Source organism: Myotis myotis, unplaced genomic scaffold (assembly GCF_014108235.1).
Source record: "Myotis myotis isolate mMyoMyo1 unplaced genomic scaffold, mMyoMyo1.p scaffold_m19_p_1, whole genome shotgun sequence".
NCBI classification, from domain to species: Eukaryota; Metazoa; Chordata; class Mammalia; order Chiroptera; family Vespertilionidae; genus Myotis; species Myotis myotis.
This window is the reverse complement of record NW_023416313.1, coordinates 71347463-71360055: the sequence shown is the minus strand read 5'-3', so window position 1 is coordinate 71360055 and position 12593 is coordinate 71347463. Positions and strand designations below refer to the sequence as shown.

The following is a 12593-nucleotide window of genomic DNA, read 5'->3' as shown; positions in this document are numbered from 1 at the left end:
TCAATAATGGAGTAGCCTAATCCCAACACCTTCTGTGTGACTTTGAGCAAATCATTTATATTCTAGGATTGTCATTTTTCTCATTTCTAAAATTAGAACACCAGTATCTGTTCTGTTTTACTAGGAATATATTGTAAAAGTCAAAAGAAAATGAAGACGCTAACATGTGGAAGTGCTTTGTAAACTGTGAAGTGCTGAGGATGCACGATATTACTTAACATCTTTACGATTTTTATTCTTCCTATACCTAGTCAGCTATATAATTCATATAACCCTATTAACTCAGACTTCATACTTTTTACTTGCTGGCTAATTAATTGCTTGACTCTTTCACACACCTTGAACTTCAGTAGTTGAAAATCAATAGCTTTCTTTAAGAGTAGATTTATACTCAAGATCAAGAGACCTAGTTAAAAATTGCCTTTTTCTTTTTAACAAGTCTTTGCACCCTCTTATTTTCCTAAAGCTCTCTTTTTTTTTGCTGTAGATTTAATTTTCTCCATTTTTCTCCAATAATCTTGATCAGTATGCTCTTAAATATATTCAAGGATCATACATGAGAAATGTTTTGCTTTGCACATTTTTCTCTTAGGCAGTTTTGTTTTGTTTTTCTTCCTTATAATAATCCTGTGTTCATCTTCACTCGGTTAGATAAAATGAGCTATATGATACATAGTTATTCATGGAGCTCTTAGCGGTTTATAAACATCTCATTTAATCGTCACAGCAATTCTATGAAGTTGGTAGTCTTATTTTCACCACTCTACAGATAAGGAACCTGAAGTCAGATTCCAAGCAACTTTTTTTTAAGAACTTTAATTTTTTGAAGAGAAGTTTTAGGTTCATAGCAAAGCTGAGAAGAAAGATTTCTCATGTACCTCTGCTCTCACACAGGTATAGCCTCCCCCATTATCAATGTCCCCTACCAGGTCAGTACATTTGTTATAATTGATAAGCCTACAGTGACACATTGTAATTACCCCAAGTCCATAGTTGATAGTTCACTCCGTGTTGAAAATTGGGTGGCTTTGGACAAATTTGTAATGATATGTGTACATCATTATAGTAAAATATAGAGTATTTTCACTACTCTAAAAATTCTCTGTGCTCTACCTATCCATCCACTTTCCTCCCCTAAGCCTTGGCGACCAGTGTTCTTTTTACTGTCTCCATAGTTTTGCCTTTTTCAGAATGTCCTGTGGTTGGAATCACTCTGTTTGTTGCCTTTTCCAATTAGTTTCTTTCACTTAGTAATATGCATTTAAGATTCCTCCATGCATTTTCATGGCTTGATAGATCTTTTTTTTTTTTGGGGGGGGGTGTGTATTAATAATATTCCATTACGTGGATATACCACAATTTATTTACCCACTTACCTCCTGAAGGGCATCTTGGTTGCTTCCAAGTTTTGGCAAACAAAAATAAAGCTACTGCAACATCTATGAGCATAAAAATTTTCAACTTCGTTGACTAAACATCAAAGAGCACAATTGTTGAGTCATATGGCAAGAGTACATTTAGTTTTGTAAGAAATTGCCAAACTGTCTTCCAAAGTGACTGTACCATTTTGCATTTCTACCAGCAGCGAATAAGAGTTCCTCTTGCTCTACATCCTCACCAATATTTGATGTTGTTATTGTTCCCGATTTTGGTATATTGTGTTATCATGTTTTAATTTGCATTTCCCTGATGACATATAATGTGGAGAATATTTTCTTATGTTTATTTGTCATCTGATTATCTTTGGTGGGGTGCCTGTTAATGTCTTTGGCCCATTTTTAAACCAGGCTGTTTGTTTTCTTATTGTTTAGCTTTATGAGCTTTTAGTATATTTTCTTTAACAGTCCTTTATCAGATGTGCATTTTGAAAATATTTTCTCTCAGTCTGTGGCTTGTCTTCTCATTCTATTGACACCGTATTAACAAAGCAGAAGTTTTTAATTTTAATGAAGTCCAGGTTATCAATTATTTATTTCATGGATTGTGCCTTTGGCATTGTATCTAAAAAGTTGTAGCCATACCCAAGGTCATCTAGGTTTGCTCCTGTGTTATCATCCAAGAGTTTTATGGTTTTGCATTGCTTCTAGGTCTATGATCCATTTTGAATTAATTTTTCGGGTGGAGGTCTGTGTCTAGATTGTGTGTGTGTGTGTGTGTGTATGTGTAGCTGTCCACTAGTTATAGCACTGGTTGTTGAAAAGACTATTTTTTTCTATTGCCTTTGTTTCTTTGTCAAAGATCAGTTAACCATATCTGTATGAGTCTATTTCTGTGATTTGTACTGGGTTCTATTGATCTGTTTGTCTATTCTTTCTCCAATACTACACTGTCTTGATTACTGTTGCTGTATAGTAAGTTGACATCAGATAGTGTCAATTCTCCAACTTTGTTCCTTCCCCTCAATGTTGTGTTGGCTATTCTAGATTTTTTGTCTTTCTATAGACACTTTAGAATCACAAAATATCCAAAAAATAACTTGCTAGGGTTTTGATTGAGATTTCACTGAATTATAGATCAAATTGGGAAGAACTGACATGCTGACAATATCAAGTCTTCCAATCCATAAGAATGGAATATCTCTCCATTTATTTAGTTTTTCTTTTATCATAGTTTTATGCTTTGCCTTATATAGATTTTGTACATATTTTGTTGGATTTACACCTACGTATTTTGTTTTTGGGGGGAGCTAATATAAACAGTATTTTCAATTCCACTTGTTAATTGTTGGGATATAGGAAAGCAATTGACTTTTGTATATTTTGCATTCTACAACCTTGCTATAATTGCTTTTTAGTTCCATGATCATCTTTGTCAATTCTTTTGCACTTTCTACATAGGTAATCTTTGTCAACAAAGGCAATTATATTTTTTCCTTCTCAATGTGTATATACCTTTTATTGCCTTTTCTTATCTTAGTACATTAGCTAGAACCCAAGTAACTTTCGGAAAGACACAGCACTATTAAGTAGCAGAGCCAATACTCAAACTCACACCCATTTGATAGCAAGGCACTTACATACCCTTTAATCATTAAGCTATCTTGTATTCAGTGCTCCTTTCCTTAAATTAAATCTCACCTATCTATCTTTATTAGCAGATTCTTATGATATTATGTTATTTGTACTTATGTTTCATTAGGTTATCCTTCACAGGCATAAATTTTATGGAGTTTTTTTTGCATATAACTTTCATCTTTTGTTGTCATTTATACTTCCTTTTGCCATCTTCATTGTGTTTTTTGGTGGGTGCTACTTTCATTTTTGGCTTGTTTGTCTCTTTTTTTTTTTTTCAGAGCTCTTACTTGGCAAAATTCTTTCAGCATGGAATATGGAATTGGGAATTTAATATTTACCTGTACTGTTTGTTTGCTTTTATTTTCTTACTGATAAAACTTACAGACAATAAACCATAAAAACATTTTCATTAATAATGACTCATCTTGCCTCCCCCAGTGCAGATGAGGTCTGATTGTGATCGTGCTGAACTTGCAACCATTAACCCTACAAAAAAGTTACATAATACATCCTCTTTTCAATTCAGATCAAGCCCACAGGCAGCCTGCTTCTCCAGCTTTACCTTGTTTGTTGCTGATAATAACTCCTGAGTCATCACAAATTCATTTTTCCTCTTGCAGATTCTTACCCCATGGCTTTAATGTTTTGTGTTCTGAGTATTAAAACAATATATAATTGCAAAAAAAATCCAGGACACCCATAAAATATAAAACCACACACAAACAAGGATTATTCATAGTACTATCTCCCAGGGAGAACCATGCTTAGCATTTTTGTATGCCTCATTCCAAATATATTTGCCCTGAGACCATTATAAAATTACTAGAGGCCCAGTGCACAACATTCATGCACTGGAGGGCAAGAGGTCCCTCAGCCCAGCCTGTGCCCTCTCACAGGCCATGAGCCCAGCTTCTGGCTGAGTAGCACTCCCCCTGTGGGAGCCCATTGACCACCAGGGGGCAGCTCCTGCATTGAGTGTCTGCCCCCTGGTGGTCAGTGTGCATCATAGTGACCAGTTATTCCACTGTTTGGTCGATTTGCATATTAGGGTTTTATTATATAGGATAATAATTATTATTTTTACAGAAAAGGTACCCAATAGACATGCTGTTTTATAATGTTATTTTACCTTGGCACTATGTTTTGGACATCTTTACATGTGGAAATACATAGTTATTCACCATCTCTATTACTCTGCATACTATTTCATTGCAGGTATAAGCCATATTTTTATAAACTATATTCTACTGAAGGATAGCCACGTGCTTTCTTTTTCTTTCCTCATCTTTCTCTCCCTCCTTATTCTTCTCTACCTCCTTCTTTTTATTCTCCTTTTCTTCATCCTTTCTCTCTTCCTCCTCCTTCCATTTCTCTTCTGCCTCCTCCTTCCCCCTCATGCCGCTTTCTCTTTTAGATCTTCCTCCTCCTTGCTTCAGCTTTAACTGTTCTGCAGTAAGCCCACTTGTTTTCTTCATTTTGATTACTTTGTAGTTTTTCTTGCTTTTACTTTTTGCTTCTTCCTCCATATTTATGTTGAGTTTCTACTTAGTCTCTCCTCTACTTTTATAATTTCAGTCCATGATATTCTTTCCCTCCCCATTTTGATTATTCTATAATTTTCCTTGACTTTCATTTCCATTAATAATTAAGGTGAGAGATGTTAAGAACTTTGCTGATGATTACACAGTAATTCTCGTCAGAACCAAGCTAGAATTCAGTTCTGGATTTCAGACCTCTGTTTTTTTTTCACTAGATTGAGTTGTCTCATCATGGCTGAGGATGAACATAGCTTTACATTTAGTGTACAAGTTAAACAAAGAAGCAAGCAAGCAAACAGTAACAACAGCAAACAGAAATAAAAAAGAGAAAGAGAAGAATAGTCACTAACTTAATTAGAAGGACTTGAATTTAGTGTTCTCTCTGCTCAGTTATAGGCAAATTAAAAAAGACTTTTTTTGTGAATGTTTGCCTACTTTTGTTTATTCCAAAGCTATTAAAAATGTATGACTGTTAACCTGCCTAACAGTGCCATTGGAGACCTGAGCTTATAGAGCTAAAAGGGAGTATAATAAATAGATTCAATAATAACTGTACTTAGAGGTAAAATTATCATGTCTAATATATTAATTTAATTTCTTTTTCAGAATTAAAGGAGTTTGAACACAGAGTTTGTATATATTATGTAATATCAGGCATGCAAGACTTGGTCTTGTAGTCTCTTCCCTAAGTCATTATAGGTAAATAAAGACATTTAAAACTGTAATTGAAAAATAGAAAAAGAAAAGAAATAAAAATTTAAAAATCATAAATATTTGATTAGGTAAACCAAGCTGGAGGATTAAAACAACTGTTCTTAGTATGCGTATCTTGGCAGTAAGTTTTTGCAAAGCCAAGGTCTCTTCCTCTATGGTTTTTCCCATGACCGCCTTTGTTTTTCTGTTGGCAGTAAATGCTTCCCGCATTTATTCCTAGCCATGTACTAAATCATAATTGTGTATATTTTTGTGCGTTTAAGATACATCAATGGTTAAATTAATTAAACCAGGAGGCCATTGACTGAGGTGGCTCTAATGCTATGGTGGCCCATGGAAGCAAACTCAAATCTAAGCCTGTAAATGCCTGAAAGGTACAAAATAGAAACCCAAGGGCAATCAGTCACAAACAGCCAGCTGGGTGGAAGCTACAGCCAATCAACAATTTGGCTTTACCTCGTCTCTATAAAGGTCTCTCCCTGAGCTCCTGTCAGTGCAGCGCTCCTCCCCACTTCCTGTTTGACGGGGCCTATTTGAATCGATTTTTGCTCAACAAAACTCTTTTTTAACATTTTTAATTTGCTTCAGTTTGTCTTTTAACACTATAAAGTAACAAAAATATATTTTAAGACCAGATGAAGTTTTTTTATGCTGAGGAGATTTTGCCTTTTAAAACCAAAGGAGAGTGAACACTTACCCCAACACTGCTTCAAGTGTTTAGAAGAGGTGTTTGACAGGAGGGGGTGTTCTCCTGGGGAACTGCCTCCAGATCCTGTTCCAAACAAGAAGTCCCCGCCCCTCTGCCACCAGGCCTTTGGAGTAGTGAAATGGTTACTAAAAAAATAAAATTAAAACAATCCCACTTCCTTTCTTTGTATTCCTGGGTAAGTTAACTAACCTTTCTGTGCTTTAGTTTCCTCAGCTATAAAATGATGATAACAGTTGTGCTTAATTCATAGACTTGTCCTAAAGGAATTAGCTATCTAGGTGCTTAGAACAGTACCTGGCACATAATAAAAAACTATAGGGCTTTGCTATGACTATTTCCAATGCTGTTATGAAGACGGCTGCTACTACCACCTCTACTATTACTAGTACTAACAATCCTCCCTTCTTCCATATAAATGTAATAATTTATAGGCTCCAGATGACTTTGGCTGTGTCTACGAACAAAAATCATCCCCCAAAGGTGAATATTTGCCACTAAGGAAACAGTGAAAAGATGTATTGCAAGATCTAAAGTCAATTCTGAAAGCATAGTCCCCAAAGTGTTTTGCGTAATGAAGTGATGTTGGAGTAAATGTAAAAACTCTCAGATGATTGCTCTGAAGGAAGTCTCTCTCAGCCGGATATATAGTGCACCTTTTAAAAAGAGTCAGTCAGGTACTTTACAGTCGTGCTTCTCCAAGGTAAATACATTTGTTGAAGATAGAAGCTGAATTTTATGCTTCCAGGCATTTCCTGTAACATCCAGCACACTGTTTTCCAAATTGCAGATGTTGAATAAATATGTTGATTAGCTGCTAAAGTAGAGTTGAGGGGTGGGGAATTAGGAATAAAATGTTCTCCAGTTAATTGTAAATTGCTTCCCTACTTAAAAATGTATTTGCATGACATTATCTTTTCCCCCCACCACAATTTCAGGAAAATGCTTTAGTTGGCATTTGACATTTGATTTTATACATTTTGTAAATTTCATGAAAATTTAAATTCTTAAAAAGGGTTCATTGTAAGATTTTCTATTTTTATAATTGTTTCAAAATGGAAAGAAGTGTTAGTATAAAGGCAAGCTTGTTCCAATCACACTTTGTGAAATTTGTTAAGGGAATCGTTGAAATTAGAGCTGGTAGGACTACGTTATTATAGCCTAGACACCCAGCATGGCATCTAGAAGACGGTGGAAATTTAAAAAGTCATGGAAAAATAAATGAATCATCTAATACATTCTCCTCCCTTTACAGCTGAAGAACCTGAGGCCCAGGTCACTTGCTCACAGTCCCATAGTGGTGCAGGAGTGACTAGAGTAAACGTTCTTTGATGCCATCATGCTTTAAACATGGATTTCACACTTAAATAGTGACATGCAAAAGACTTTAAATTTAGCCTTTAAAATTTTTTTTCAAAGTATGTGAATAAATCAAATTCATAGATTAATAACTGTCACATTTCAGGAAGGCAGTGGTAGGAATTTGTTCATGTAAATCAAAGGATTATTTTAAGGGGAAAGTAAAATAAAATGTCTTTTAAGTGGCTTGTTCAAGGCCTGCCAATCTACTCATTTCCCTTTTCCCTACCATAAGTTTTCTTTTCTCTGTTACAAATGATGAGGGGTTCCCATCCACTATGAAAGACTTTCTGTTGTAACCTTTTGTCTCCCTCAAGACATAACATATCTCCTACTTCTCTATATTTCTTACACTTTCAAGAAATGTTTTTTTTTTTTCTGCTGATTGATTTTTCTGCCGTTTTACAGGATGATAAAAAGGAGTCAAGCTCATGCACCTGCTTGAAGGGGCCCAAACTGTCAGAGATAGGGACAATCGCCTGGATGATAACGCTCAGTGATGCCCTCCACAATTTCATCGATGGCCTGGCGATTGGGGCTTCCTGCACCTTGTCTCTTCTCCAGGGACTCAGCACCTCTATAGCAATCCTGTGCGAGGAGTTTCCTCACGAGCTAGGTAAGGGCTCTGCTCAGGCTGGGAAAGTCAGTTCCTTCTTGGTTTTTCAGTGGAATGAGACATTTCAGGTGACACACTTAAAAGCCCTGCTGATGGCATCAAAGTAAAGAAGCCCTTGTTAGACATTATCTTTTATCTCATCCCAAATTGAAAAAAAAACTCTTGATATTTTCTTCTTCTTCTAGGGGACTTTGTGATCCTACTCAATGCAGGAATGAGCACTCGACAAGCCTTGCTATTCAATTTCCTTTCGGCGTGTTCCTGTTATGTTGGGTTAGCTTTTGGCATTTTGGTGGGCAACAACTTTGCTCCAAATATTATATTCGCACTTGCTGGAGGCATGTTCCTGTATATTTCTCTGGCAGACATGGTAAGAAATTTTAAATTTTTATCTTGTTTTAGTTTAAAATTTATGAATAAACATCTGGGTTACAATTTGACTAAGGATGAAAAGAAACTCTTTTTGTTGTAATTTAAGACATTCCTGGTTTAGCAGATAACTCTTTGAATAGTAATTTGAAAGGTATTCTCATTGATTCTTTTTTAAAAATATATTTTTATTGATTTCAGAGAGGAAGAGAGAGGGAGAAGGAGATAGAAACATCAGTGATGAGAGAATCATTGATTGGCTGCCTCTTGCACACCCCACCCCCGGGATCGAGCCTGCAACCCGGGCATGTGCCCTTGACTGGAAATCAAACTGTGACCTTCTGGTTCCTAGGTCGATGTATAATCTCTGAGCCATGTTGGCAGGGTGATTCTTTAAGTTATGATCTTATTGATAGAAGAGGAAATGAATTATTCTTGCTGAAGTAGAGATATTTTCCCAAGGTTTTGTCTTGGGGTGGATGAACCTTGTATTCTATTAGTGTATGTCCCTTAGGGTTTTTTCCTTCTCTGTTGTGAGGATCTCACATTGGAAGAGGACTAACTTGTTTTGTAAATAGAATTTTGTTATTTCAAAGTTCTAAACAGTGAGAGACTTTTGGGTGAAACTGAAACTGGTAAATTAAAAGTAGACAATATGTACTTGGATCAGTCTATACTTATATCTATATTTATACCTATGGCTGTGTCTTGTGTATTTATTTATTTATTTATTTATTTATTTATTTATTTATTTATTTAGTGTGTGTGTGTGTGTGTGTGTGTGTGTGTGTGTGTGTAAGAGAGAGAATATAAATAGTCCTGTGCATTTTCATATGCATCATGTACAGCTTTTTAGAAAATGAAGAGGTGCTAAGTGTATGCAAATCAAGGCTTATTTCCTTTGCATTTGGAACTGAATGTTTTAAAATACAGGCATAATTTAATAATTTAAATTCCTTCATCTGCACTCTTAGCTCCAAATGATCATTGCTGAGCCCTGTTGGTTGTGCTGTTCAGCCCCTTATAAGAGCAAGGATTACATCCTTTAGAGCCATCACTGCATTTACAGTTTTCTTCACAGAATTAGTGTTTCCTATTCTATTGATGCTAGGTCATCACTTCTCCTTTCTCTGATATAAGAACAGACTCTATTAGAGTGGTTAATTTGCAGAAATAATACTGATAAATGATGCTGTATATACTTGCAGCAGTTTCATTCTTTTCAGAATGGTTTCACCCATTTTATCTTCGTACCGATTTTCTTAAATCAGGCACATGACTGACTGAGGGGACCTCTTGGATGCTGGTACAATGCACCACTGCACACACAGCAAGCATTTCGGAATATGTTTTTAGGAGTGGCATTTGCTGATCTCCACATGGAGCCTTTTCAGTAGAAGTTACCTGCTGAGAAAGAGTAGATCTTAAGTACAGAACTTGGGGGTTTAATTGCTTTCACTGTAATGAGACTGCTATAGTCTTCAATCCTAGAGCAGTGCATAATTTATTTAAAAACCTTGTAATTTTGTGAGGGGCAGAGCAAGCAAAAATACACAAATTGAAAAGAACAGGGTTTAAATGTACAGTGATTACTAAAAAATGATTTATTCAGCCACCAGGCCTGGAAATTGATAGGCCACTGGGCATGCTGGTGTGAACAAGCGGCACTGTCCCCTCACTCATGGGGCTTCCTGTTTACAAAGAGGAGAAGCTAAAGTTCAACAAAGAAACAAAAACCACACACATGACTAAATAATTACACATAAAAATATGTGAAATAAAAGATAAAGCAATATATCTGAGAGATGAAAGTAAAGGAACCTAATGTAACTTAGAAGGGGCTAAGAGAAGCCTTTCTAAGAAAGTATGATTTAAGTTGAAACCTGAAGGATTTAGCTCATTGGAAAACTGGAGGTGGAAAAGCTCAGTAAAAATGTTAGCAGGTGTGAAGATTTGAGGGTGGGAAGAGGCTCCATGTGTTTGAGGCCCTGAAAGAATGCTGTGATGGGGTAGAGAAAGAGAGAGAGAGGAGAGAGAGAGAGAGAGAGAGAGAGAGAGAGAGAGAGAGAGAGAGAGAGAGAGAGAGAGAATATTAAATGAGGTAAATCCCATTTCACTGGTTAACTAATTAACTCACTGAGGAACACTATTTTAGTGCTTTTATTTATTTTTTGATATTTAATAGAACTAGATATTCCTAAAACACCAAAACATCTGAAATAAATGGTTATTTCAGAAGTCTATAAATGACTAGTTGATGTTTTACCACAAGATGGCGACAGTTATCTAACAATATATCTCTCTTCCAGTTTCCAGAGATGAACGACATGCTGAGAGAAAAGGTAACTGGCAGAAAGATTGACTTCACCTTCTTCATGATTCAGAACGCTGGAATGTTAACGGGGTTCACAGCCATCCTGCTCATTACTCTGTATGCAGGAGAAATTGAATTGGGGTAGCAGGAGATGAAAGATGGTGTTGTAATGAAGGCATTTAACAAATAAAAACATCTCCAGAGGGATTTTAAGCTGATCCTCTTTAGTTAAAAGATAATTTTTTTCAACTGTAGGTCAAGAAAACTAGCTATTGCTTTCAGATCTGGGAAATAGGCTATTATTTGTTATTAAAAATGTTTCAAAAGATTATAGTTCCAGTCTGAAAAGCCTTGAATGCAAGATCTTTGGGAAATACTTTTTCATGTATCATACATATTAGAAAATCATCACAAAGCAAGAAACATGCAGTGTATAGTCACTTAGACACCAAAAACCCAGAGGAGAATCCAAGCTAGGTGGTAGAAGCTTTTAAACCTCTGGGTAGGATCAAGAATTCAAGAGGTTTCAGTGTGGTGTTCTTTTAAATTGATTTGTTCTAGTACTTTCACGAGCAAGTACATAAAAATGTGGAAGGCTAGCAAAACGTACACAACCCAGATACAAAGGATTCCCAGGCCTTCCTGAGCCCAGGAATGAAGTATTGCTCACAGCTTTTGTTGTGTCATACTTTAGTTAGGCATTCATAGGATTGTTTTGAAAACCATCCAATATAAATTATGAAATCAATAAAGCTTTGCTAGCCTTAGTAAATTTAGACCGTATCTGATACTTATCTCTAAGTATCAGAAATCTACCAGATTTCACAAAAAGTAGGAATTGCTTTGTATGACTTAGGTTGTGGCTGCACCAAACAAAAAGAGTCTGCAAAGCTGGTAACTGATGGCTCAGTTTTCATGTATAATGTCCTTGCTTTATGCTGGTTTTCAGAAAAAAAAATTGAATGTAATTTTAAGTAATTTTCTCTTAAAGATGAACACAATTATTTAGCAAAGGATGTTTTAAATAAATGCAAAACAACAGCTGGACTGCTGTATGTTGAGGACTGATTATCTGGAAAACATACGTTCCTTATGGGATTGAGATCATTCAGAAAAGCCCTTTTTTGTGTTCATTCTACATTTTTCCTCTATGGTATATGTTGGAAAAAAATTCTGCACATCATGGTTATTTTTCTACGTTTTATAAAAGATAGAGCCTGTTTTCTCATTTAGTAGGCACAGAAAGTTGGTCTGAAATTGACATCCTGCCCCCAATTCACACTCCCAAGTCACTTAAGGAAAGATGATCTAACGGTGAAGAAAATGATTTATAAAAGCCAATAATGACCTCAGGAATTGCATTTTCCCACAGAGTATAAAATGGTGTCTCATAGCAATAATGCAGGTCTGATGGGTATTTAACATGTATGTGAATATACATTTCACTTTATGACTGACAATTAAAAATATTGTTTGACCAAATAGTAAACACCTTTGAAACCATGTATTGTGTCATTCATTATGAATTTTCGTATGTATCTTTTTTGAGTAACTTTCATATACTGGGTATTATGAGGGAGATAGGTAAATAGGAAGTTGGTGACGTGTTTCTTTCAGGGACATTCAGCAAATTAAAAATGATAAAGTTAGTAACTCTTCATTCAAGGCAGTAGGCATAGAATCTATTTTTATCATGTCATCTGTTTACAAAATTTTAAGAAATAATCTTACCTTTTCAAAGCACAGATTGTATGTCTGGGTTAAGAAACTATTTACAACATGATATTAAAACAATAGATCATTGCATATATGGACTGTTTGGGTGCTTCATGTTATCTTCTCCATGTGTTGACCTTCTAGCCATTTTCCTCAACTATGAGTTGAACACAGGCAATACAGCATGAAGGGACAAAAAGCAAAAACAAAATTGCTACTTATTGAAGACTATGTGTGTTGTCTCCAA

At 35.6% G+C, this 12593-nt stretch overlaps 1 protein-coding gene across 1 annotated transcript in view; it reads left to right on the top strand.

Moving 5' to 3' along the window:
* Positions 1 to 12133, top strand: part of SLC39A8 (solute carrier family 39 member 8) — a 72655-nt gene extending 60522 nt beyond the window's left edge. Inside the window, exons 6-8 of the mRNA XM_036340858.1 lie at positions 7740 to 7947; positions 8133 to 8317; positions 10626 to 12133. Of these exons, the coding sequence (XP_036196751.1) occupies positions 7740 to 7947; positions 8133 to 8317; positions 10626 to 10775 (543 nt within the window). The 3' untranslated portion in view covers positions 10776 to 12133. The remainder of the gene's footprint in view (positions 1 to 7739; positions 7948 to 8132; positions 8318 to 10625) is intronic.
* The last annotated feature ends 460 nt before the right edge of the window (positions 12134 to 12593 follow it).